The sequence below is a fragment of the Stylophora pistillata genome, chromosome 6, assembly GCF_964205215.1.
Source record: "Stylophora pistillata chromosome 6, jaStyPist1.2, whole genome shotgun sequence".
NCBI classification, from domain to species: Eukaryota; Metazoa; Cnidaria; class Anthozoa; order Scleractinia; family Pocilloporidae; genus Stylophora; species Stylophora pistillata.
The window spans coordinates 4,301,780-4,328,039 of NC_142524.1; the positions used below are offsets into that span (position 1 = coordinate 4,301,780).

General features: G+C 42.3%; 4 protein-coding genes across 4 annotated transcripts; 1 reads left to right on the forward strand and 3 right to left on the reverse strand.

Moving 5' to 3' along the window:
- Positions 1 to 548: 548 nt before the first annotated feature.
- LOC148727826 (uncharacterized) lies at positions 549 to 1,789 on the reverse strand (the record flags this gene model as incomplete). Its single annotated transcript, XM_088724873.1, has 1 exon — positions 549 to 1,789. A coding segment is annotated over one exon (813 nt), but the record flags the coding sequence as incomplete, so codon positions are not given.
- LOC148727827 (uncharacterized) lies at positions 1,785 to 15,181 on the reverse strand. The gene is made up of 3 exons (XM_088724853.1): positions 15,017 to 15,181; positions 12,238 to 13,089; positions 1,785 to 11,592 (listed from the first exon to the last, which is right to left on the reverse strand). The coding sequence occupies exons 2-3, from the start codon at positions 13,034 to 13,036 to the stop codon at positions 2,363 to 2,365; spliced, it is 10,029 nt and encodes a 3,342-aa protein (XP_088580979.1). The 5' UTR covers positions 13,037 to 13,089; positions 15,017 to 15,181; the 3' UTR covers positions 1,785 to 2,362.
- Positions 14,606 to 24,605, forward strand: LOC148727828 (uncharacterized). Its single transcript, XM_088724862.1, has 5 exons — positions 14,606 to 14,984; positions 20,568 to 21,128; positions 21,929 to 22,026; positions 23,062 to 23,113; positions 24,084 to 24,605. Exons 2-5 carry the CDS (start codon positions 21,092 to 21,094, stop codon positions 24,176 to 24,178), a joined length of 282 nt encoding a protein of 93 aa, XP_088580988.1. The 5' UTR covers positions 14,606 to 14,984; positions 20,568 to 21,091; the 3' UTR covers positions 24,179 to 24,605.
- On the reverse strand, positions 16,997 to 20,320 carry LOC148727829 (uncharacterized). The gene is made up of 2 exons (XM_088724855.1): positions 19,758 to 20,320; positions 16,997 to 19,511 (listed from the first exon to the last, which is right to left on the reverse strand). Exons 1-2 carry the CDS (start codon positions 19,901 to 19,903, stop codon positions 18,059 to 18,061), a joined length of 1,599 nt encoding a protein of 532 aa, XP_088580981.1. The 5' UTR covers positions 19,904 to 20,320; the 3' UTR covers positions 16,997 to 18,058.
- Positions 24,606 to 26,260: the final 1,655 nt, after the last annotated feature.

Consider the following 26,260-nt stretch of genomic DNA (forward strand, 5'->3'; position numbering starts at 1 on the left):
TTTGGATAATTATAGATATGATCATAACAATAAAACAAAAACAAAGAAAAATAAGAAAAATGCGTCTACTGTTGACTGCGGCGGTGAAGCAAAGTCTCCCGACTGGTACTGTGTTACTCTGAGTGGCACGAATGTCAAGTGCATGCTTTGTTGACTGAACGGCTGAAGAAAAGTTCCCAAACAGTTTAAAAAACAGTTTAATATGAATGTAAAGTGCATGCTGTTTTGACTTAAGCGCTGAAGCGAAGTCGCCCAAACTGTGCTGTGTTACTCCCAGTGATTCGTAACTCCTGGCTGTGTCTGCGTGTTCCTTTCCAAACCGTTTAATACTGATGTCGAGTGCATCCTGTTTGGACTGAAGCGCTGAAGCAAAGTCGCCTAGGTCGTGCTGTGTTACTCCGAGTGAGTCATAACTCCTGGCTGTGTCTGCGTGTTCTTCTCCAAACAGTTTAATACGGATGTCGAGTGCATGCTGTTTGGACTGAAGCGCTGAAGCAAAGTCGCCTAGGTCGTGCTGTGTTTTTCCGAGTGAGTCATAACTCCTGGCTGTGTCTGCGTGTTCATCTCCAAACAGTTTAATACGAATGTCGAGTGCCTGCTGTTTGGACTGAAGCGCTGAAGCAAAGTCGCCCTGGTGGTGCTGTGTTACTCCGAGTGACTCATAACTCCTGGCTGTGTCTGCGTGTTCTTTTCCAAACAGTTAACGATGAACGTTGAGTGCGTGCTCTTCAGAATGGAGCGCTGAGGCAAAGTCACCAAGGTTGTACTGTGTTAATCCGATTGATTGGTAACTCCTGGCTTTGTCTGCGTGTTCCTTTCCAAACAGTTTAATACGGATGTCGAGTACATGCTGTTTGGACTGAAGCGCTAAAGCAAAGTCGCCTATGTCATGCTGTGTTTCTCCGAGTGAGTCATAACTCTCCGATGTGTCTGCGTGTTCTTCTCCAAACACTTTAATATGGATGTCGAGTGCATGCTATTTGGACTGAAGCGGTGAAGGAAAGTCGCCTTGGTGGTGCTGTGTCCCTCCTAGTGACTGGTAACTACTGGCTGTGTTTGCGTGTTCTTCTCCAAACAGTTTAATACGGATGTCGAGTGCATGCTGTTTGGACTGAAGCGCTGAAGCAAAGTCGGCCTGTTTTTGCTGTGTTTCTCCGAGTAACTCGTAACTCGTGGCTGTGTCTGCGTATTCTTCTCCAAATAGTTTAATACGGATGTCGAGTGCATGCTGTTTGGACTGAAGCGCTGCAGCGAAGTCGCCCTGGTTGTGCTGTGTTACTCCGAGTGACTCGTAACTCCTGGCTGTGTCTGCGTGTTCTTCTCCAAACAGTTTAATATGGATGTCGAGTGCATGCTGTTTGGACTGAAGCACTGAAGCAAAGTCGGCTAGGTCGTGCTGTGTTACTCCGAGTGACTCGTAACTCCTGGCTGTGTCTGCGTGTTCTTCTCCAAACAGTTTAATACGGATGTCGAGTGCACGCTGTTTGGACTGAAGTGCTGAAGCAAAGTCGCCTAGATCGTGCTGTGTTTTTCCTAGTGAGTCATAACCCCTGGCTATGTCTGCGTGTTCTTCTCCAAAAAGTTTAATACGGATGTCGAGTCCATGCTGTTTGGACTGAAGCACTGAAGCAAAGTCGCCCTGGTGGAGTTGTGTTACTCCCAGTGAGTCATAACTCCTGGCTGTGTCTGCGTGTTCTTCTCCAAACAGTTTAATAGGGATGTCGAGTGCATGCTGTTTGGACTGAAGCGTTGAAGCAAAGTCACCCTGGTGGTGCTGTGTTACTGCGAGTCACTCCTAACTCCTGGCTGTGTCTGCGTGTTCTTCTCCAAACAGTTTATTATGGATGTTGAGTGCATGCTGTTCGGACAGAAGCGCTCAAACAAAGTCGCCTAGGTCGTGCTGTGTTACTCCGAGTGACTCGTAACTCGTGGCTGTGTCTGCGTGTTCTTCTCCAAACAGTTTAATATGGATTTCGAGTGCATGCGGTTTGGACTGAAGCGCTGAGGCAAAGTCGCCTAGGTCGTGCTGTGTTACTCCGAGTGAGTCATAACTCCTTGCTCTGTCTGCGTGTTCTTCTCCAAAGAGTTTTCGATGAACGTCGAGTGCGTGTTGTTCAGAAAGGAGCGCTGAAGCAAAGTCGCCAAGGTTGTATTGTGTTAATCCGTGTGATTGGTAACTCCTGGCTGTGTCTGCGTGTTCCTTTCCAAACAGTTTAATACGGATGTCGAGTGCATGCTGTTTGGACTGAAGCGCTGAAGCAAAGTCACCTATGTCGTGCTGTGTTACTCCGAGTGAGTCATAACTCTCCGATATGTCTGCGTGTTCTTCTCCAAACAGTTTAATACGGATGTCGAGTGCATCCTATTTGGACTGAAGCGCTGAAGGAAAGTCGCCTTGGTGGTGCTGTGTCACTCCGAGTGACTGGTAACTCCTTGCTGTGTCTGCATGTTCTTCTCCAAACAGTTTAATACGGATGTCGAGTGCATGCTGTTTGGACTGAAGCACTGAAGCAAAGTCGGCCTGTCTTTGTTGTGTTTCTCCGAGTAACTCGTAACTCGTGGCTGTGTCTGCGTGTTGCTCTCCAAACAGTTTAATACGGATATCGAGTGCATGCTGTTTGGAATGAAGCGCTGCAGCGAAGTCGCCTATGTCGTGCTGTGTTACTCCGAGTGACTGGTAACTCCTGGCTGTGTCTGCGTGTTCTTCTCCAAACAGTTTAATACGGATGTCGAGTGCATGCTGGTTGGACTGAAGCGCTGAAGCAAAGTCGCCTAGCTCGTGCTGTGTTACTCCGAGTGAGTCATAACTCCTGGCTGTGTCTGCGTGTTCTTCTCCAAACAGTTTAATACGGATGTCGAGTGCATGCTGTTTGGACTGAAGCGCTGAAGCAAAGTCGCCTTGGTGGTGCTGTGTCTCTCCGAGTGACTGGTAACTCCTGGCTGTGTCTGCGTGTTCTTCTCCAAAAAGTTTAATACGGATATCGAGTGCATGCAGTTCGGACTGAAGGGCTGAGGCAAAGTCGCCTATTTTGTGCTGTGTTACTCCGAGTGACTCGTAACTCCTGGCTGTGTCTGCGTGTTCTTCTCCAAATAGTTTAATACGGATATCGAGTGCATGCTGTTTGGACTGAAGCGCTGCAGCGAAGTCGCCTATTTTGTGCTGTGTTACTCCGAGTGACTGGTAACTCCTGGCTGTGTCTGCGTGTTCTTCTCCAAACAGTTTAATACGGATGTCGAGTGCATGCTGGTTGGACTGAAGCGCTGGAGGAAAGTCGCCTAGCTCGTGCTGTGTTACTCCGAGTGAGTCATAACTCCTGGCTGTGTCTGCGTGTTCTTCTCCAAAAAGTTTAATACGGATGTCGAGTGCATGCTGTTTGGACTGAAGCGCTGAAGCAAAGTCGCCTTGGTAATGCTGTGTCTCTACGAGTGACTGGTAACTCCTGGCTGTGTCTGCGTGTTCTTCTCCAAAAAGTTTAATACGGATGTCGAGTGCATGCAGTTCGGACTGAAGGGCTGAGACAAAGTCGCCTATTTTGTGCTGTGTTACTCCGAGTGACTCGTAACTCCTGGCTGTGTCTGCGTGTTCTTCTCCAAATAGTTTAATACGGATATCGAGTGCATGCTGTTTGGACTGAAGCGCTGCAGCGAAGTCGCCTATTTTGTGCTGTGTTACTCCGAGTGACTGGTAACTCGTGGCTGTGTCTGCGTGTTGTTCTCCAAACAGTTTAATACAGATATCGAGTGCATGCTGTTTGGAATGAAGCGCTGCAGCGAAGTCGCCTATGTCGTGCTGTGTTACTCCGAGTGACTGGTAACTCCTGGCTGTGTCTACGTGTTCTTCTCCAAACAGTTTAACGCGGATGTCGAGTGCATGCAGTTCGGACTGAAGCGCTGAGGCAAAGTCGCCTATGTCGTACTGTGCTACTCCGAGTGACTCGTAACTACTGGCTGTGTCTGCGTGTTCTTCTCCAAACAATTTAATACGGATGTCGAGTACATGCTGTTTGGACTGAAGCGCTGAAGCAAAGTCGCCTAGCTCGTGCTGTGTTACTCCGAGTGAGTCATAACTCCCGGCTGTGTCTGGGTGTTCTTCTCCAAACAGTTTAATACGGATGTCGAGTGCATGCTGTTTGGACTGAAGCGCTGAAGCAAAGTCGCCTAGCTCGTGCTGTGTTACTCCGAGTGAGTCATAACTCCCGGCTGTGTCTGGGTGTTCTTCTCCAAACAGTTTAATACGGATGTCGAGTGCATGCTGGTTGGACTGAAGCGCTGAAGCAAAGTCGCCTAGCTCGTGCTGTGTTACTCCGAGTGAGTCATAACTCCTGCCTGTGTCTGCGTGTTCTTCTCCAAACAGTTTAATACGGATGTCGAGTGCATGCTGGTTGGACTGAAGCGCTGAAGCAAAGTCGCCTAGCTCGTGCTGTGTTACTCCGAGTGAGTCATAACTCCCGGCTGTGTCTGGGTGTTCTTCTCCAAACAGTTTAATACGGATGTCGAGTGCATGCTGGTTGGACTGACGCGCTGAAGCAAAGTCGCCTAGCTCGTGCTGTGTTACTCCGAGTGAGTCATAACTCCCGGCTGTGTCTGGGTGTTCTTCTCCAAACAGTTTAATACGGATGTCGAGTGCATGCTGTTTGGACTGAAGCGCTGAAGCAAAGTCGCCTTGGTGGTGCTGTGTCTCTCCGAGTGACTGGTAACTCCTGCCTGTGTCTGCGTGTTCTTCTCCAAACAGTTTAATACGGATGTCGAGTGCATGCTGGTTGGACTGAAGCGCTGAAGCAAAGTCGCCTAGCTCGTGCTGTGTTGCTCCGAGTGAGTCATAACTCCCGGCCGTGTCTGGGTGTTCTTCTCCAAACAGTTTAATACGGATGTCGAGTGCATGCTGTTTGGACTGAAGCGCTGAAGCAAAGTCGCCTTGGTGGTGCTGTGTCTCTCCGAGTGACTGGTAACTCCTGGCTGTGTCTGCGTGTTCTTCTCCAAAAAGTTTAATACGGATGTCGAGTGCATGCAGTTCGGACTGAAGGGCTGAGGCAAAGTCGCCTATTTTGTGCTGTGTTACTCCGAGTGACTCGTAACTCCTGGCTGTGTCTGCGTGTTCTTCTCCAAATAGTTTAATACGGATATCGAGTGCATGCTGTTTGGACTGAAGCGCTGCAGCGAAGTCGCCTATTTTGTGCTGTGTTACTCCGAGTGACTGGTAACTCCTGGCTGTGTCTGCGTGTTCTTCTCCAAACAGTTTAATACGGATGTCGAGTGCATGCTGGTTGGACTGAAGCGCTGAAGGAAAGTCGCCTAGCTCGTGCTGTGTTACTCCGAGTGAGTCATAACTCCTGGCTGTGTCTGCGTGTTCTTCTCCAAAAAGTTTAATACGGATGTCGAGTGCATGCTGTTTGGACTGAAGCGCTGAAGCAAAGTCGCCTTGGTGGTGCTGTGTCTCTCCGAGTGACTGGTAACTCCTGGCTGTGTCTGCGTGTTCTTCTCCAAAAAGTTTAATACGGATGTCGAGTGCATGCAGTTCGGACTGAAGGGCTGAGGCAAAGTCGCCTATTTTGTGCTGTGTTACTCCGAGTGACTCGTAACTCCTGGCTGTGTCTGCGTGTTCTTCTCCAAATAGTTTAATACGGATATCGAGTGCATGCTGTTTGGACTGAAGCGCTGCAGCGAAGTCGCCTATTTTGTGCTGTGTTACTCCGAGTGACTGGTAACTCCTGGCTGTGTCTGCGTGTTCTTCTCCAAACAGTTTAATACGGATGTCGAGTGCATGCTGGTTGGACTGAAGCGCTGGAGGAAAGTCGCCTAGCTCGTGCTGTGTTACTCCGAGTGAGTCATAACTCCTGGCTGTGTCTGCGTGTTCTTCTCCAAAAAGTTTAATACGGATGTCGAGTGCATGCTGTTTGGACTGAAGCGCTGAAGCAAAGTCGCCTTGGTAATGCTGTGTCTCTCCGAGTGACTGGTAACTCCTGGCTGTGTCTGCGTGTTCTTCTCCAAAAAGTTTAATACGGATGTCGAGTGCATGCAGTTCGGACTGAAGGGCTGAGGCAAAGTCGCCTATTTTGTGCTGTGTTACTCCGAGTGACTCGTAACTCCTGGCTGTGTCTGCGTGTTCTTCTCCAAATAGTTTAATACGGATATCGAGTGCATGCTGTTTGGACTGAAGCGCTGCAGCGAAGTCGCCTATTTTGTGCTGTGTTACTCCGAGTGACTGGTAACTCGTGGCTGTGTCTGCGTGTTGTTCTCCAAACAGTTTAATACAGATATCGAGTGCATGCTGTTTGGAATGAAGCGCTGCAGCGAAGTCGCCTATGTCGTGCTGTGTTACTCCGAGTGACTGGTAACTCCTGGCTGTGTCTACGTGTTCTTCTCCAAACAGTTTAACGCGGATGTCGAGTGCATGCAGTTCGGACTGAAGCGCTGAGGCAAGGTCGCCTATGTCATACTGTGCTACTCCGAGTGACTCGTAACTACTGGCTGTGTCTGCGTGTTCTTCTCCAAACAATTTAATACGGATGTCGAGTGCATGCTGGTTGGACTGAAGCGCTGAAGCAAAGTCGCCTAGCTCGTGCTGTGTTACTCCGAGTGAGTCATAACTCCCTGCTGTGTCTGGGTGTTCTTCTCCAAACAGTTTAATACGGATGTCGAGTGCATGCTGTTTGGACTGAAGCGCTGAAGCAAAGTCGCCTAGCTCGTGCTGTGTTACTCCGAGTGAGTCATAACTCCCGGCTGTGTCTGGGTGTTCTTCTCCAAACAGTTTAATACGGATGTCGAGTGCATGCTGGTTGGACTGAAGCGCTGAAGCAAAGTCGCCTAGCTCGTGCTGTGTTACTCCGAGTGAGTCATAACTCCCGGCTGTGTCTGGGTGTTCTTCTCCAAACAGTTTAATACGGATGTCGAGTGCATGCTGGTTGGACTGAAGCGCTGAAGCAAAGTCGCCTTGGTGGTGCTGTGTCTCTCCGAGTGACTGGGAACTCCTGCCTGTGTCTGCGTGTTCTTCTCCAAACAGTTTAATACGGATGTCGAGTGCATGCTGTTTGGACTGAAGCGCTGAAGCAAAGTCGCCTGGCTCGTGCTGTGTTGCTCCGAGTGAGTCATAACTCCCGGCTGTGTCTGGGTGTTCTTCTCCAAACAGTTTAATACGGATGTCGAGTGCATGCTGTTTGGACTGAAGCGCTGAAGCAAAGTCGCCTTGGTGGTGCTGTGTCTCTCCGAGTGACTGGTAACTCCTGGCTGTGTCTGCGTGTTCTTCTCCAAAAAGTTTAATACGGATGTCGAGTGCATGCAGTTCGGACTGAAGGGCTGAGGCAAAGTCGCCTATTTTGTGCTGTGTTACTCCGAGTGACTCGTAACTCCTGGCTGTGTCTGCGTGTTCTTCTCCAAATAGTTTAATACGGATATCGAGTGCATGCTGTTTGGACTGAAGCGCTGCAGCGAAGTCGCCTATTTTGTGCTGTGTTACTCCGAGTGACTGGTAACTCCTGGCTGTGTCTGCGTGTTCTTCTCCGAACAGTTTAATACGGATGTCGAGTGCATGCTGGTTGGACTGAAGCGCTGAAGGAAAGTCGCCTAGCTCGTGCTGTGTTACTCCGAGTGAGTCATAACTCCTGGCTGTGTCTGCGTGTTCTTCTCCAAAAAGTTTAATACGGATGTCGAGTGCATGCTGTTTGGACTGAAGCGCTGAAGCAAAGTCGCCTTGGTGGTGCTGTGTCTCTCCGAGTGACTGGTAACTCCTGGCTGTGTCTGCGTGTTCTTCTCCAAACAGTTTAATACGGATGTCGACTGCATGCAGTTCGGACTGAAGGGCTGAGGCAAAGTCGCCTATTTTGTGCTGTGTTACTCTGAGTGACTCGTAACTCCTGGCTGTGTCTGCGTGTTCTTCTCCAAATAGTTTAATACGGACATCGAGTGCATGCTGTTTGGACTGAAGCGCTGCAGCGAAGTCGCCTATTTTGTGCTGTGTTACTCCGAGTGACTGGTAACTCCTGGCTGTGTCTGCGTGTTCTTCTCCAAACAGTTTAATACGGATGTCGAGTGCATGCTGGTTGGACTGAAGCGCTGAAGGAAAGTCGCCTAGCTCGTGCTGTGTTACTCCGAGTGAGTCATAACTCCTGGCTGTGTCTGCGTGTTCTTCTCCAAAAAGTTTAATACGGATGTCGAGTGCATGCAGTTCGGACTGAAGGGCTGAGGCAAAGTCGCCTATTTTGTGCTGTGTTACTCCGAGTGACTCGTAACTCCTGGCTGTGTCTGGGTGTTCTTCTCCAAACAGTTTAATATGGATGTCGAGTGCATGCTGTTTGGACTGAAGCGCTGAAGCAAAGTCGCCTTGGTGGTGCTGTGTCTCTCCGAGTGACTGGTAACTCCTGGCTGTGTCTGCGTGTTCTTCTCCAAACAGTTTAATACGGATGTCGAGTGCATGCAGTTCGGACTGAAGCGCTGAGGCAAAGTCGCCTATGTCGTACTGTGCTACTCCGATTGACTCGTAACTACTGGCTGTGTCTGCGTGTTCTTCTCCAAAAAGTTTAATACGGATGTCGAGTGCATGCTGTTTGGACTGAAGCGCTGAAGCAAAGTCGCCTTGGTGGTGCTGTGTCTCTCCGAGTGACTGGTAACTCCTGGCTGTGTCTGCGTGTTCTTCTCCAAACAGTTTAATACGGATGTCGAGTGCACGCAGTTCGGACTGAAGCGCTGAGGCAAAGTCGCCTATGTCGTACTGTGCTACTCCGAGTGACTCGTAACTACTGGCTGTGTCTTGGTGTTCTTCTCCAAACAGTTTAATACGGATGTCGAGTGCATGCTGTTTGGACTGAAGCGCTGAAGCAAAGTCGCCTTGGTGGTGCTGTGTCTCTCCGAGTGACTGGTAACGCCTGGCTGTGTCTGCGTGTTCTTCTCCAAAAAGTTTAATACGGATGTCGAGTGCATGCTGTTTGGACTGAAGCGCTGAAGCAAAGTCGCCTTGGTGGTGCTGTGTCTCTCCGAGTGACTGGTAACTCCTGGCTGTGTCTGCGTGTTCTTCTCCAAACAGTTTAATACGGATGTCGAGTGCATGCTGGTTGGACTGAAGCGCTGAAGGAAAGTCGCCTAGCTCGTGCTGTGTTACTCCGAGTGACTCGTAACTACTGGCTGTGTCTGGGTGTTCTTTTCCAAACAGTTTAATACGGATGTCGAGTGCATGCTGTTTGGACTGAAGCGCTGAAGCAAAGTCGCCTTGGTGGTGCTGTGTCTCTCCGAGTGACTGGTAACTCCTGGCTGTGCCTGCGTGTTCTTCTCCAAAAAGTTTAATACGGATGTCGAGTGCATGCAGTTCGGACTGAAGGGCTGAGGCAAAGTCGCCTATTTTGTGCTGTGTTACTCCGAGTGACTCGTAACTCCTGGCTGTGTCTGCGTGTTCTTCTCCAAATAGTTTAATACGGATATCGAGTGCATGCTGTTTGGACTGAAGCGCTGCAGCGAGGTCGCCTATTTTGTGCTGTGTTACTCCGAGTGACTGGTAACTCCTGGCTGTGTCTGCGTGTTCTTCTCCAAACAGTTCAACTCTGATACTAAGAGCATGCTGTTTCGACTGAAGTGCTGAAGCTAGGTCGCCCAAATTGTGTTGTGTTGATCCGAGGGATTCGTAACTCTGAGCTGTGTTTGCGTGTGCTTTCCCAAATGATGTAAGACAGAGCGGCTTGTGTATTTCTTCTGCCATTTGAATAACAGCATTCCTCATTAATCGCTTGGTACAGTCATCGAATAAATGCTTAGTTGCTTTGCTGATAACACAGATAATTTCTAGTCTGAGTGGTTGAGTAGTAAGACTATCTGGCTTTCGTTCTTGAATTTCTCCATCGACAAAGTTCAATTCTTTTTTTTCCATTGGTGGAATGATAAGAAGACTTGTGTCTCCCACTGCTCTACATTCTTGCAACGCCTTGTTATAAAACTCTGAAGCAACTGAAAATTGGTTTTTAAAGCGGTGATAAATCGTAAGAACTTGTATTGCCGTTACTCTGAGAATTCTCTGGTCAGCGTTGCTAGACATCAACAAAAGAGCATTTTCTAAGTTTCGAGCTCCATCCTCTGTTTTCCCAGAAGCCACTTGACAGATTCCTCTATAACACAAGAGTTTTCCTCTATGTCCCACTGAAAAGGATGAACATGACATTTGCTCCTCCTCGGCGTCGGAAAGCAGCTTCATCGTTTTTCCTTTTGTACCCCAACACACCTCACCAAACGCCAGGGAAACCAGAAGCTGGTTGTGAAAAACGCTTTTTCTAAGCTTTTTTGCTTGATTGATTGCTGATTCATAAAGCTCGTTGAAGACGTTTCCCTCGCACCAGAACAGGGAATCTAGAAATATCTCTGCTTCTATTAAAACACCAAAAACAGCGTCACATGTCTTAGGATCCGAACAACTTTCGGTTAGACTCTGAATAATATTTTGCTTATTTTCGTAGAATTCAACAAATGCTGACTTTGAATGTCCTGTCAAGAACTGTGCGTTCAACTTCTCAAAAAGAGAAACGTAAAATGCAGAAAAGCGCACTTTTGAACTCAGCACTGTTTCTTTCATTTCGTCTTCTCCTCTTTCTCTAACAAAGGACTGAAGCAGTTTATGCATCGAAAATGAATCAGGTTTGGAACCAGAGTCAAGAAGTGATTTTCTTTGAAGCCTTTGTAAGATTTTCTTTGCCTCGAGCTTTGTTTTAACTCCCATAACGGCTGCGGCAACCGAGATGTTAAAATCTTCAGATAGAATGCTCAAAGAAACCACAGCCTCTCTGTCTTGTACTGAAAGTCTTAGAAAGGATGATTCAAATAGAAATTTTAATCTCAGATTACCAGGATACTCTGGATTGTCTAACAGATCGACAATGTTTCTTTCTACAGATTCCTTCCACTCCTCAAGAAAGTGACTTGCTTGAGTGCTATCTTCAGAAATGGTGGAGCACAACAGCTTAATGGCCAGAGGCACATGCTCGCAGATTTTCGCAATTTTTCCACAATCACATGCGGAAATAGCATTTGGAAGTAACTCAGTCACCAATGCTTGAGAGAAGGACTCATCTAATGGCCCTATTCTCACTGCTTGGTGGTCTTTAAAGTGCACATTCATAAATTCAAGCGACTCCCTTGTGGTAATAACAAAAGTTGCCTTCTTGGATCGACTGAGAATGTCTCTAAGAAACTGTATGAAATCTTCTTTCACGTTTGGCGCTCCGCTTTCGAGTAATTCATCAGCATTGTCAAGAATCACCACAAACTTATCTGGAATCTTGGCCAGAACTTGAAAAAGCTCTTCGTCCATTGGTAGCCGCTGGGGTATTTCATCTTCTGTAGAAGCTCTCCTGAAAAAGTTAAACAGCTTTGATATCAAATCAGATGTTGAGTTTAGCCCTCGTAAGGAGAAGAAGTAGACGGACAATTCTCTATCCTGGAGTTTATGTCCCACAACAGTTGCCACAGAAGTTTTTCCGAAACCAGGCGAGCCCCATATCGACACGATTCGGGTGGATGTGGAAGCCACGTGACCGACGATGTCTTCACATTCTCTTTGGCGGCCAGTGAAGTGTGGAACCATCGGAGGAAGACATGATGGCGGAAGCAATGCCTTCGAATCTTTAAAATGGCAAAGAACAGTGACAATCATGGTAAGTAATCTGTTATGATATTAAAAAAGTTTAAATCAAATGATAATGTCGGAAAAACGCAATTAAACCTTAAATTGTCAACACGATTCATCAAATGTCGTGGGGCTTTTTGAAAGTTGCTCAGGAACTGAGCCGTATGCCTCTGACGCAAAAAAGTGAGCCTCGCATACCATTTTTATCTCTCAGCAATCTGTTTCAAACAATTAAAATGTATGCAATACTCTCGGGTCAACAAAAGGTTGGTTTCCGCAACTTTCAAGCGCGAAAGGATAATTCTTTTACTTCATGTAATTTCCTTCATTTTAGATAAAAATCGTAGACATATCTTTGATTTTCAAAATTCTGTGTAGTAATTTAGAAGTTAGCATGCACTTTTAAAACTCAGTAAAGTGAATTTCACGAAGCCTAGTGGGTCAATTTTGGTCCATTCTTCTCGAATTTAGGGCCCTTCAAAGCGAGGTCGCGTTAAAAATTTCTGCTTTATTAGTTATGAATAATAAATGATGACTACGCATTCTGCCCTATTTTAGCTGTGAAGATAGAAATCAAGTCGATTCTTCAACAAACCCTTTACAAAATGTAACGTAGCTACAGAAGTGTATTAAGATTGTACCTTTCTGGGTTCTATTATTTTGTTCTTTCAATTCATCCATCTTCTTCTCCAATAAAGCAAGGTCTTCCTTCCTTACTCCACCTTCAACTTTTTCCTTTATTACATTTGTCAACGCCTTTAATTCGTCAATACTTGAACCCTCGCCTTCGAGAAATTTGATTCGCTCTCGAAGCTCTTGATTGATACCGTGCTCCAGATTGCGAACTGCTGTTGTGGGAAAGTCGGACTCTGTCAAACTACCGATGACATCAATTGGATCAGTTTTCATACCAAGAGCTTTGAATGCTTCTTTAGCCAGCTGCATGTATCGGTCAAATGTTGGTTTATCAATCTCCGACTTTTGTGAGTGACAAAGTGCATTTCTTAACAGTCGAAGCTGATCAATCGCGAGTGTAAACGTCTCGGCTTGGTTTCCACTTGGACTCACCACAGATACATGAAACTTTCCATGAGGTATTTTAAGGTGCCTCAAGTACAACTCACCAAGGGTCCTCTTATGGCCTGTGCTGTCCAGCATAGCGAAGGACTTCGCATATATGGTGGTCTGAAAAAGGGCTGTACAGTCCCATTCTTCATAGGAGAGGTGTGTAGGAACTTTGGACTTGCCACCCTCTTCGGCGAGAAACAAGTTCCTTACTGCTGTGGAGTCATCCCACAATTGATATCCGGGCCGATGCCCAAAAGTGTTGTCCCACATGGACTTGAACGTTTGACGCAAAGCGTTCGCGAACTCATTCAACACGATGGAGGCAAACTTGAAATAATTCAGCTGCTTGTCACTAAAGGGCTGCAGTGACATGTTTGGCTCTGACTTTTGAGATCGCAGCAGTTGGATACAATTTCTTTAACAACCTGAACAGAGATATTTTGAGGGGTGATTTATTCAGCGTAACATGTCAAATACACTTAACACACCTCATTACAAAAACGCTAACAACTGAAAAGCACGAACCATGAGCGATCAAACTAAACGAAGTTGCGTGACATGACACTTACTCATTCGCACTTATTAAAAATTGAGAGAGGGTAGGAAGTTGCGACATGAAAACGATTAAAACTAGGATTTGACGTTTGAGAGTAGAGTGTACCCCACAAGTTCGGTACAGAACCTAGCAGACTCATGAATATGCAAGTACATGCTGATACCCACAAATAAGTGTCGATCAATTGGAAGTTTGAACATCCCCCTCCCATCAGGAAACCTCCTGACATTTGAACTTTTAAGAGTTGGTTCGTTCAAATTCCAGCCCCCCCTGGGCCAAAACTGTGTTTAAATGCCGGAGCGGATCCAGGATTTAGTCAAGGGGGGTTCGGAGGGGGGTTCGGAGAATTGTCCCCCTCCTGAGGGGTCTGAGATTTTCAAAATTAGGTCTTTGGAAACATGATTTCCAGCTTCCTGAGGGAAAATTAGGGGGTTCGACAGAACCACCCAAACCACCCCTGGATCCCCCCCAGAAATGCCTCACTCAAGTGCTGGTTCTGATGGTCACACTTTTTGTAAAAGTCAGATCAGTAACCACGACTTACTACTCATTGACCACCATTTACAAAAAAAGAAAAAACAAAAGAAAAGAAAAAAAAAAAGAAGAAAAAATTGACACTACCGATTCATAGTCTCCATCCATGGAAGCTTCGAATTTTCCTCCCCCGGGCACAGACGGATGGGTATTATTGAAGCTTCTAATTGATTGATGTAATAGTTGGTGAATATAAAAACGTTGGGTTCATCCTTTCAAAATTTACTTTATGGGTGTCACTTTAATATCAAGAGAGTGATGTATCGTACTTATGACACAGTAACCCAGCTACAACAGGAGAAGGTCATCATTCAATTTTGGTGCGGATGAGGTGGTGCACGAGCGGAGCGTGATGAAGCGCGACTTTTCACTAAGCCTTTTTAAACAAAGTCACGATCGTTGACCAGTGACCCAAGACGAAAATCGAACTGCTTTCTATTTGACTGTTTTAAATTGCTTTGTGTGCGGTGACAGTGAAAAAAAGGACAAAAAAAGTAAAAATAGATAAAAGAAACGACAGAAGTAAAGTTTCCTACAAAATCATAGAGTTTTTAAACAATGATCTCCTTGTTCACGCTTAATGATTCAAATGCACATTAATGAAAATAAAAAACTTTTCGCAACACGCAAATTTACATAAATTAACTTTAAACCCCCAACATTCAGAAATGAAAGTCGTCTGAGTTGACATCAGATTGAAGACATACACCTTACACTTTCTTCTCTTAGCTTATAACCCTGTATTCTCCCTCATCCTCTTTTTAGATGTATTCGAGGCTATTATCAAAACTCTCGTGTTGCACCCTACGTCGACCGGAATTCAAGAAATCGAAAGTGATGACGCAGTAACAAACAGAACAAATTATTGGAAGCTGAAGACTTTGGAAAAATCCCGTAATGTGCATTTCGCAGTCTCAGGGTCTGACTCAGTCTCACCCATTCTTGGGACCCCTTAACTCGAGTTTAACTTAGACTTCGATAGATATTTCGATAACTACGCGAAAAGCTTCCGCAATGATTGAAGATTTTAATTTATCACAGACCTCCATCGATATGGTGTTCTCATTTCTGTTGTGACTGTTTTTAAAAGCACGTAACATATCTCAGGTCGTAGCGACTAACAAAGGCTGTCAGAAAACGACAAGATGTAGCGATATTTCTCTTCATGTCATGAAAGATGCCGTTTGTACAGCAAACCTCTATCATCGATGTGGTAGTTAGTCTTGCTGGGTAAGTGTATTGCAAAAATGTTATCAACCTACCTTGAAATTCAAGTTCAGTAACTTGTCAAAAGTCTTGACAGCGCATGATGAGGCTGATTACCGTTATGAATCATGCACAAATCGAATAATTAGAACTGGAAATTAATTCTTAAACGGCCATCAGTGTTAGAAACGCAACTCAAATTAACTTATGCATTGAAGCAGTCAAACTATTGTTTTTGGAAACAAATATGACGTGATGGTCATAGGTCAGCGGATGCGCTCGAGCTTGCAGTCCAAGGGAAATTTCCCTTCGTTTCTAAACTACGTTTAGAACTAAACTGCGTTTACGTTTATACGATGGCCCAGAAGGGTCACAGTCCAGTTTTAATTTTTGACAGTCCAGTTTTAATTTTTGACAGTCCAGTTTTATTTTTTGACAGTCCAGTTTTATTTTTTTTGACAGTCCAGTTTTATTTTTTTTGACAGTCCAGTTTTATTTTTGGACAGTCCAGTTTTATTTTTTTTGACAGTCCAGTTTAATTTTTTTTGACAGTCCAGTTTTATTTTTTGGATCACAGTCCAGTTTTATTTTTTGGGTACCCAAAAAAAATAAAACTGGACTGTCAAAAAAAATAAAACTGGACTGTCAAAAAATAAAACTGGACTGTCAAAAAATAAAACTGGACTGCCAAAAAATAAAACTGGACCGTCAAAAAAAATAAAACTGGACTGTCAAAAAATAAAACTGGACTGTCAAAAAAAATAAAACTGGACTGTCAAAAAATAAAACTGGAAAAAATAAAACTGTCAAAAATTAAAACTGGACTGTGACCCTTCTGGGCCATCGTACGTTTACGTTTCTAAACTTCTAAACTAAAAAATTACGTCTTATTACACAATTCTTGATCCCATGTGAAACTCTCGTGTTGCACAGTACGTCGTAATCCAAGAAATTGGAAGCGATGACGCAGAACAAATACAACAAATTCTTTGGAGTTAGACTTTGGGAAAATCTCGTAATGTGCTTTTCTTAGTTTTACCCATTCTTTCTGAAAGTTTGAAAGATATCTCAGCAACCACGCGAAAAGTTTAAAAAATTTATTGTTTCCGTAACGAGTGATTGTCATGATATTTTTACAAAATATTTCTTCTCCCTTTTTCAGTTGTGACTTTGGATTCGTACACAAAATTTATCTCACACCATAGGAACATCGATCAGAAAACATCAAGATGTAGCATATCAAACTCTTTCCCCTGTGAGTGGAACATTTGATTTTGAGTAATCTTACTTGAAGGATTTCGTAAAATTACCCTAAGCGCATGCGAGAGCTCTGTGATTTAAAATGGCGGAAAAAACGAAACGCACGTCGCAGCCTCCAAAACGGCTTTTAAACGAATATTTGGCGGTTGAATATAAGAAAAAGAAGAGGAGGAAATCAGCTAGGAATAATAAGCTTTATGAAATCGAAATAGTCGCGATCGACAAACAGAAGAAAAGGGTTAAAATTCACTATAAAGGTTACGAAGAAGAAGCTGATGAATGGCGTGACTATCAGGACGAGAACATGTTTCCATTCGAACGGGTGGAGAAAGCGTATATTCCTGAAGAAATATCTCTTGAAGACAGGACGAACGTCTTCCATGGACATATCTATCAAGAAATAAAGCGTAAGCTGTGGTCAGGGCGGCGTGATGATCCTGAAATCAGGATCGAAGTTAATGTTGACTGTGATGTTTTCGATAGAGGACTTGGTAAGGTTGTAAAAGGAATTCAGATCAGAGGGAAGAAGGTGCATACAATCAAGGATAATGCTGACTTGGATCATATACTAGGTTTAAAGTGGAATGAGAGGATTTTCAATGAAAATGGCGACTTCGCGTATGTTGTGAATGGAACAGTACAATACTGGTTGACCAAGAGAAACCCAATTATGGAGTTTAAATACATCGGAGGAAAGTTTGTACGGTCAGAGATAGAAGGCCTGTATGCTTTAGTTTTAACCTTTGTTAGGGGAGACGGCAACAAGAGACAGTACATCAGCAGAACTTTTTAGTTTTATTATAATATGTCATGTGTAAAATAAATTTTGCATTATGTTTGCATAGTCGACACTGCTAATTTGAAAGCACATAATTTGTCAAAGGCTTAAATCACTCAGTGAGATAAAAGTATAGTTTCACTGTTATATTTTCTGATATGAACATAAAACAAATGGGATATAAGTTCAAATTATGTTGTTAAGACTGCTACAAAGGCTTTGCCAGTCACTTAAACCCTACATACATTTTGGGGTCCATTTCCCATTAATTTTAACAAGATGCGAGCAACATGTAGGATGCTGGCAATGTATACAATGCGATGTACATGTCTTAATTGTGTGCCCAATGTTTGAGCAGTTGGAACACTTATAGGTGTTTTTGACCCTTGCATATCCAGCTGCCTCTAGGTACTGTATTCTATTTTTCTTCAGAAATAATTGTTTGAGTGCAGCAATTCCCCTGTGGTTGGTGGATCGAAAGTAATCCTTTGATGCCCTATCATTGTACTTCTCCATACCTTGCTGAGTATTGTGGGCAATGTTTGTGTATAGATTAAGGAATTTAGGAACATGGTAATAAAAGGCATGCATGTAAGGGGTGACATCCTTAGTTTGGTATAATGTAAGAAAGTTACCTAACCAATCCCCTATCTTGCCTTTTAAATGCATAACTTCATCATTACAATGAAAATCAAGCTTTAAATCACCAATAATATCTATGAAATCAGCCCATAGCTTTTGAATTTGGGCACAGTTTTCACAAGTAGGAAGAATTGCTGACATTTCTATATGTTGAAACAATTTCAGCTTCTCAGGACCAGTCAGGTCTCTGTACTCTAATTTCTTGCTTTCTTTCCCAATATGCCACTGAAATGATACTCCCAGGTTGTTGAATAGCATTTCATAACCCGCCATATATTTATATTTATCTCTCGGAAATCCATCTGTAAATATTACCTTTTTCTCAATGCTATCTAGTCTTTTTAATTGTCTAATCAGAAGTTCAATCAAATTGTCAGAAATTCGTAAGAACAGATGTAAAGTATCAATGACTACATGATCAAGAGGAATAAATGGGAATAAAGGATTCTTTTTTACAATTAAACTTTTTTGATTTTGCACACTGACTTATTTGTGCCAGGTTTCGTGCCCCTAGACTAAGATCAGTTATAGACCATTGCTTATTTGTATCCCACCTCTGTAGTCTGGGGCACTTACACCATATGCAAGCATAGTCTTGGTTTGCAGCCCCCAGGCCACAAACACAAGCCAGAAACTTCCAGTCTCCCCCAAGGAAATATTCAATATCATATTTGCAATTATTTACAGTAATTGTCTTAAGCAATTCCATCTCATTCCTGAGATCAGAGAGACTTTCTTGTAAATTTTCATAGCTTTCAGTTGTTTTTATTATTGCCAAAATGTAATTCCCTTTTTCCCCCATGGCTACATCTTTCTCATTTAATATAGTGTAAGTGAAGTTCACTATTTTCAACCTCTTTCCTATCTGTGTTCCATCCCCACTGAGCTTTACCTTAATTGTGTTTTCTTTCAAGTCTAGTCTTGTTAATTGTTTTCGAAGGCTGTCTTCAAATTTTACTTGAACACCTTCTGCTTCACCAGGAGTGCAACTCAAATTCCATGAAGTATTTAACTTGTTTATCTGTTTCGTTATCTGGGACAGTTTTAGCATATCTTTTGCCTTGATTGAAAACTCACGCCAGGCTTCATTGGAGATGTTAAATTTGTCTTTCAAATACATCCACATATTAAGATCATCCAGCTCTTTGTCTGTCATTTCCTTTGCATTGTCGTCAATAAAAGGAAGTTCACCTTCTTCAAGAAGACTAAAAGTCTCTAACTGACCAGTGTCCTCATTGAAGACTTCTACCTTGGTGGCAACATAATTGTATAAACCAAGGAATGACAGGGTTGTGTGACATTGTTCCTTCATTTGTTTTTTGACGCGTGCCTGATGCTGTCGCGTGTACTGCTGAAAAGATTTTTTCTTTGCTGGGCCTCTTGACCTTTTCTCCGAGCACATGTCTGCAACCTTTTTCGCTAAACGTTTAAATCGTCTCTTGCTCTCTTCATCTTTCTTCTGTGACTTATTCAGGGCAGCTTTCAATTTCTCTTCAAGGCAAATCCGTTTAGCTGCTTGCTCAGTCACGCACTCCTCGAGAACTCTTTTCTCACCTCTCAGCCGATCGCAATCACCCTTTAATTTCAAAACGTCGACTTCGTTGTAGAACACTTTCAATTTATAATTTGGTCCAAATTTCCACCCGTTAACTAATTTCTTCAGGGCTTTTCCTCCTGATTTGCTTGTCCGCTTGAACGCTGTATGGAGGATTGATATCTTTTTCTTAAAAACGTTCAAAATGCGTTTGTTTACTTCCACATTGTGTGCTCCTGAGTCTTCCAAAATTTTCTTCACGACAGATGCTAAAGGAGAATCGTTACCTTCATCGTCATGACTCTTTCCCTCCTTTGATATGGTGTAAATGAGCAAACTAAAGGGAAAAAAGTGGACCACCGGTAAATTTATTGTAAATGCCGCTAACATGAAACACATGTAACACAAATCTTACTTTAGAATTGTTGACATTACGTAAAGTGTATTTTGTACTTCTTGAGCCGGCTACGGCGAGCGCTTGTTTTCGATGTTATTTACTCCTCTTCCGAGCTCAACTACCTTTTCCGAAGGTACTCTTTACAGTATTAAAATTTACAGTAAGAATGTTATTATATATACTTACTTGTTTATTTCGTACGTGAACGAAGGAAAAGAATCACCCGATGAACCGCTTCCCTGCTCTCCTGAATCATGCCCAGCCGATTCACTTCTTTCAATGGAAATGAATAGCAGCAGTAAAAATAGGTATTGGTAACACTTGAAGGCCATCGGTCCGTAAGAAAATGTTCATCAATATTTATGAATCGCACACCAAAACGCGGGGAATTTATTACAGTTTTCAAATCTGGCGGTAACACGGCTATCCCGGCATGCAGTGAGAAGCTGTTCCCCAGTTTTCACAGGCAGTTCTGATTTTCGCGCTCAGATTTCTTAAAAATTGACTCGACCTACTAAAAGAAACTTCCAAGGTCCGTGACTTGTTATGTGCTTTTCGAACTAAAAAAGTGCGATAAAGATGTAATAAACAGGTACGTTTCATAAACCGGTGGTAACCAATTGTGAAATTTTTCATGAAAATCACAGTGAGCAAAAAACTACCAAATTTTAATTTTTTTGTGAGAGAGCTATTATTGGGCGTGGCCATCGGAAATATGATAGAACCTTTTGTTAACAAGGAGTTTCATATGGTTCATGTTTCTTTTTATGTTACGAAAGATGCTGTTTGCGTAAGAAACATTTATCGCAGACCTTCATCAATATGGTAGTTAGTCTTCAGTTAAGTAGACGGAGAACTGCCATTTACCTATCTTGAAACTCAATTTAAAATGTCTGAAGTCTTGCCGGTGCTCAAAGAGGCTGACTACCATGAATTAAATATATATGCACGAAATCCGCGATTACTGCTCATTTTCACTTTAAAACTTGTTCCCAGTGTTAGGAAAGCGACGCAAGTTACGCACCGACCAAAGAAACATCTACAATCTATTGTTCTTGTGGTGTGATGGTCATTGATCAGATGCCCTGGTGAAAGGAAAATTCCACCTAGGAATTCCCCTGATAAGTTTCCGACGCAACAGCAGGTACGTGATGTGATACTTTGAAATATGACTTTGATAATAAAACAAACAAAAATTCTCTTTAAAGCCTTTTAAATGATGCACAATTATGATCATAAATCTTCAAATAGCACTTTATTTTTTCGACCTGCTTTCGGCTGCTTTCGGCTGCTTTCGGCTCCTTTTCGGCTACGAGAAGCTGCGAACCAATAAAATTCTGAAAGAGACTGGTAACTAATGTGATAGGAATGCCTGTCGATAACAACATAACCTTGAGTTTTCCTCTTCTAGCCGACTGATATTTGTTCTGCTAACAAAAATATTAACATAGATTAAGCGTTAAGTGCTTCAGATGAACTAAGGGAAGGGTACGTAAGGCCAAGAAAGAAGAGGTTAACAGATGCAATCAGGGGAGGCCTGGAGTGAGTTCGTCTCAGGTATTTGTTTCATATTGTTTTGTGAAGTTCGCTGTTTACAATATTTTTCTAACGATACACAGTTCTGGCAACGCGAATGAAACAACTTTCAAGACCTCGATTCAGAGCTAAATCACCTTTCCTGCTTTGAACCCCCAACAACTTTGTTTTAGACGCTACAAAACAGAGTATTAATTGGTAATTTGATAATATCAACCAGGTTGATAATGTTAAGTATTAATTGGTAATTTGGTTTTATTAACTAAGTTGATAATGTAAAGTGGCCACCGTAAAGATTTTAAAAGGTGACGTTACGTGTGTTAACCCTTCGTCAGAGCGAAGAGTATTAATAGGCACCATGGCCAAACCGTTTTGTGTCAGCAGTGCTCTAGCTATTTCTGATTTGCAGCTAAGGAACTGCATGTTTTGCAATCAGACCCTGGCATTAAATAGCTTCATCATATATGACAGACATCCTGCATACTGCTAGGACCAGCAATCCAGACAAGACACTGTACGAGGGAGGCAAGAGGGTTTGTACTTGCTGTGCGATAAAGCCCAAAATTAATATGTCACGCATATTGAACTTTTCCCTTTTAAAATCTTAATGCATGAAATACTGTTTTTAGTACAAGTTAATGGTATCTAGACAGGGTTGGTGTTGAAAAATGCTCCTGAACATAGTTTAACTCCAAGTCCTGGCCACACAATTGTGTTGATCGATAGAAGTCCCTCTCTAAGGATCAGATTTAAACCAGAGCACCATATGTGGATACTGAACTTTGTCTCATTTCTCATTTAAACATAATATACATCCACAGAACATCTGTTTGTTGGCACCGTTCTTGATGGTGTGGTTGTCCTGACCAAACAGGGTGATTCAATCTACTCATGTGGGAACCTCAAAGACCTAAATCAGGTAAAAATTGCTATATTTGGCCTGTATTTTTAAAATGCTTTATTCTTATATTACTATGGAGCTAATTCTCCTAATTTATGACAATTTGTTTCTTTATAAGTCAATCCTGAGGATTTGGTTTTGCATCAAAGCAGTATCCCCTACAAATTAGGTATTTTTCTTAGTTCTCACTGCTTCTCTGTACGAGTCCTTAACCCTTTGACTTCTAAGAGAAACTAGCACTGAATTTCTCCTTACAATATCAGCCCTGAGTCAAACAATAAGGTCATGAGAATAAAGGAAATGATTACTAATCAAGGAGCTCTTGATTGGTAAACAAATTCTCCTTGTCAGCAGATTAGAACATATAAAGAGAACAGTGGGGAGAATTTGCATACTGGTATCAAGGTGTAAAGTGTTATTGCAATAGGATTTTAATTCTGATTATCTTTGGAAGTGAAAGGTTTGTGGATGTCTGCCGGTCAGTTAGCCCAATGGATAGTGCGCTGGACTGTTGTGCGGGAGGTCGAGGGTTTGAGCCCCAGCCAGACCAACACTCAAGGTCTTAAAATAATTGAGAAGCATTTGCTACCTTCCTATAACATCAAGAAATGGTTAGATATTCTAGTCATCTTGGATAGGGACGAATAAATGGAGGTCCCGTCTCCTGCAGGGTTGGGGTTGGAGATGTTAATTTCCCACACATGAGATTACTGTGTGATGGATATCCTCTCCTGGGGTGGGATGGGTGGGAAGATAGCAGGTCCACATCAGCAAATAGCTGCCATAATTCAACCTGCTCAAACAAATAAAGGAGATAGAGATAGAAGTTTCCTCTTCATAATAAATATCAACATCTAAAGGTGAACCTATCCCTTTCAATCCCAAGATCTTTGAGGAATTCTCCTTGCTGTCTGTCAAACAATTCTTATGATCTTAGCTCTGAGAATTTGGTATTGGATCAACTAATAATTCCCTTAATTAAGTAATATTTTTCTTTTCTCATCACTTATCAGCTTGATATTGTTTTGATGTGGGTCTTTGTGATTTTTGCAGAAATACTATACCCAGTTTCTTGTTATCTTTACCACAACATCTGAAGAAGAAGGTATGTTCTGTTTTTCTAATATGAAGAAAATAAAGGCTACCTATAGGATGTTTCCCTGATTCAGCTTAGGAGATTTAGTAGAATAGTGAAATGGGACCCCAAGGAAATAGGGAGCTGAAAGGGTTGGGAGAGAAATGGGAGTGGCGTGGGAGGGGTGTGGGAAAGGTATGACACAACTATAAGGTGAGATAGAGCAGGGTAGGAAGTTGGAGAAACACTTTGTTTATCATATTCTGCAAAGTTTCTCACTTAGCATTAAGGATGGCATGAAACTTCGACACGTTTATCCCGTAAATTCTTTAATTTTCAACGATCGCAATCAATAGTACAAACATGTCATGAAAACAGTTACAAAATGGTGAAAACTGAGAAAGAAAACAAACAAGAACAACAAATAAACATAATGAATACCTAAAACAAGTGTCAATTGAAATTTTGCATTTTGTGTGAACCAAAGTGACGAAAAGAAGAGTTTACAGTCCACAAGGGCTCATCGATAAAAACATGTGTGAGGAAGCTACAGCCGAAAAACATGAGACCAAACTCTAACTTATGTATGTCACGAAACTTAACGCAAACAAAAAAATGCAAAAACAAAGGAAAAACATCACCGTCTAAGTTTAACTAAACACTTAGAGGCCAGAGAGAAGTGAGAGATTCACAGTGAACCAAGTTATATTCAGGTGGCCCACTTTCACAGGGAATGTTTTGTAAATAGTTTTAATCAGCCAAACTAGAATTTGAAATCACAGTTCTGAAGGTATGATGGAAGTCATAAACACCTGCAGGGAGGGGTATTTACATTTTCACAGAATCATCAAAACATAACTGCAATCAACTGCCTCGCAATGTTGAAGGGTGCAGTTTTAACCTGCCTTTGAATTTGACGATTCAGGTTGTTTTTGGTAACTTAGCTCCCCTCTTTAAACAGAAGTAAATCGTGCTTAATCCTTCTTTCATTTTCCTACAGACTCTGCTGCTTGCCAAAAGGGATTTATTCTGCAAACTGCAATGGGTGATCCAGAGATTAAATACATTATCTACAGAAAGAATTTTTGTAGGTAATGTGAATTATCCTTGCTGAGTTGAGAGGAAGGAATGTCTGTCAAATGCTTTGTATCTGTTCCTTTTTTTTTGGACCCATTCCCTGTGTCCGCGATATGTACTTTATATTTGGGGTGTTACACAGGTGTATCTAGACATAGAGGAAGATATTTGTAATATACTTTTATTACCAGCTTGGTGAGCTCTAAGCTTCCCAGACTGTGTGATTTCATTGAGTTACAATTTTACACCAACTCTACCATTTGTAGGCCATAATACCATGTGAAGGCCATAGGTTTCTCAGTCTAAGACTGTAAAGTGCTTCCATTGTTAAATAAAGTTATTTATTTTATTTATTTTTGTATTTACCATAATGATTACAGACTGCAAATTTTCAGATAGCCAACTTGAAGTCATGTTCATAAATAAAATTTAACAATACCCCGAATGTTTTTTTTTTGGTGTGATTTTTTTTCCACTGATTCACCCCATTACTTGTGTTATTGATAGATATTTTTCTGTTCTGTTACTTCAGTGTATATGCAACGTCACACTATAACAGATCTGGAATCATAGTGTGCAGTCTACCCTATGGTATCTTGATAGCTACATACTCATTTCCTTGCACAAGTGTGAAGGCGATAGAAATAGTGGAGAACACTTGTGAACAACTGAGAAGATGAAACAAGAACTGGGTATCTTACTTTCACCATTTAATGTTAAATTGTGCATTAGGTCTTCAGAGTGAACAAGCAAGAAATATTTGGCAGAGCCTAAATCTTAAAAGCAGGGGTTTCATTGAGGGCCGGGCACTGGCCAAATTGAGTAGTTGTAAGGATGGTTTTGCCCACCTGGTTTAACAGTCTGGGGGAAAGTTTATCTTATAAAGAAGTTTAGTTCAAAAAGTTTTGCCCGCCTGTGAAAACCAGTTGCCCTCCTCCTGAAAACATTAATGAAACCCCTGTTTCATGGTCATCAGTATTGTCATTGTCATCAATGCTGTCTTCATCATTCTCATTGTCATCATCATTATTATCAGACTGTGTGTTTACAAGTCAATAATTAACTACTTATTTCTTCAAGGTATCAACCTAGCAGATGTTTTTCAGTCAATCCTGTCATTTGCAGTCACTTATTATTGTTGCAAGACATCAGCTACATTCTGTAAAAGGAAAAGGAAAAATTCGTATTAGAAGCCTTTGAAAATAAGGTATCAGTAGAAATCATAATCCCATTTCAAAGGGGACTTAAGTATTTCAAAAACCATTTGGTGGTTGAAAGCTGTCACTGTTAAAAAAAAAGTAAATCAGCAACAATTTGGAATACAAAATAGACACTTTCCACCAACCTGAGATATCAAATCAGTAAAATTCTAAAAAGTTGAAGAGGCCTCAAATAATTCATGTTGAGCTCTGAGCTGTGATGAACCAACTGGTCAAAAGAAATACAAAAACACAAATGAATGAGTAATTAAATTTCTCTCAATGGATCTCATTAATAGTGAACTGGACCATGTCATTCAGATTCTTTTAATCATGATAATTTTCTAATAATTCAGCCTTCCTTGATGGCTGGCAAGATCTCTTTGTAAAGCTCACACCTATAGTTTTTTTTTTATTTTCCTTCTGTCAGTACTCTGGGTAACACAATTTTGTAGTAAAATAAAATCAAGCAAACACTCTCTGGCTGATAAGTTAAAATGTCCACCCTCATGATGGGCTTCTTGGATAGTGAACTGATCTGCAAGGTTCTAAGTACGGAGACCGGGTCACCAAAGAAGAAGCATGATTTACCACCTGACCACACATGACCTGTGTGACTCATTTAGTGAAAACCTGTAGATTTTCTTGAAATGTAGTGCACACAAAGGCAGATTTGAAGTTGTCCCTTTTGAATATGTGACACATGAATTTTTCAAAAATTGGTGTGTGAAAAGGAATCTGGTTCCCCCCTTGGCTACCCTAATAAAGATGGAAATATGAATCAAACACACCCGTACCTTCAGCTTTATAGCCTCATTTTCAGCTACTTCAAAATCAGGTGGTCCCAGCTCTTTGAAAAATAAAATATGAAAAAAAATATAATTTAAGAAACAAAAAGTTA

What these genes read in the sequence shown, in the direction of transcription:
- LOC148727827 (XM_088724853.1), bottom strand. Translation starts at nt 13,036, where the DNA reads ATGTCACTGCAGCCCTTTAGTGACAAGCAGCTGAATTATTTCAAGTTT. An exon ending in AAATAATAGAACCCAGAAAG is followed by an intron (nt 11,593 to 12,237) that starts GTACAATCTTAA and finishes GCCATTTTAAAG; the next exon opens with ATTCGAAGGCATTGCTTCCG.
- LOC148727829 (XM_088724855.1), bottom strand. Translation starts at nt 19,903, where the DNA reads ATGGCCTTCAAGTGTTACCAATACCTATTTTTACTGCTGCTATTCATT. An exon ending in TTCACGTACGAAATAAACAA is followed by an intron (nt 19,512 to 19,757) that starts GTAAGTATATAT and finishes TTTTCCCTTTAG; the next exon opens with TTTGCTCATTTACACCATAT.
- LOC148727828 (XM_088724862.1), top strand. Translation starts at nt 21,092, where the DNA reads ATGCAATCAGGGGAGGCCTGGAGTGAGTTCGTCTCAG. An exon ending in CTGGAGTGAGTTCGTCTCAG is followed by an intron (nt 21,129 to 21,928) that starts GTATTTGTTTCA and finishes ATACATCCACAG; the next exon opens with AACATCTGTTTGTTGGCACC. An exon ending in CACAACATCTGAAGAAGAAG is followed by an intron (nt 23,114 to 24,083) that starts GTATGTTCTGTT and finishes ATTTTCCTACAG; the next exon opens with ACTCTGCTGCTTGCCAAAAG.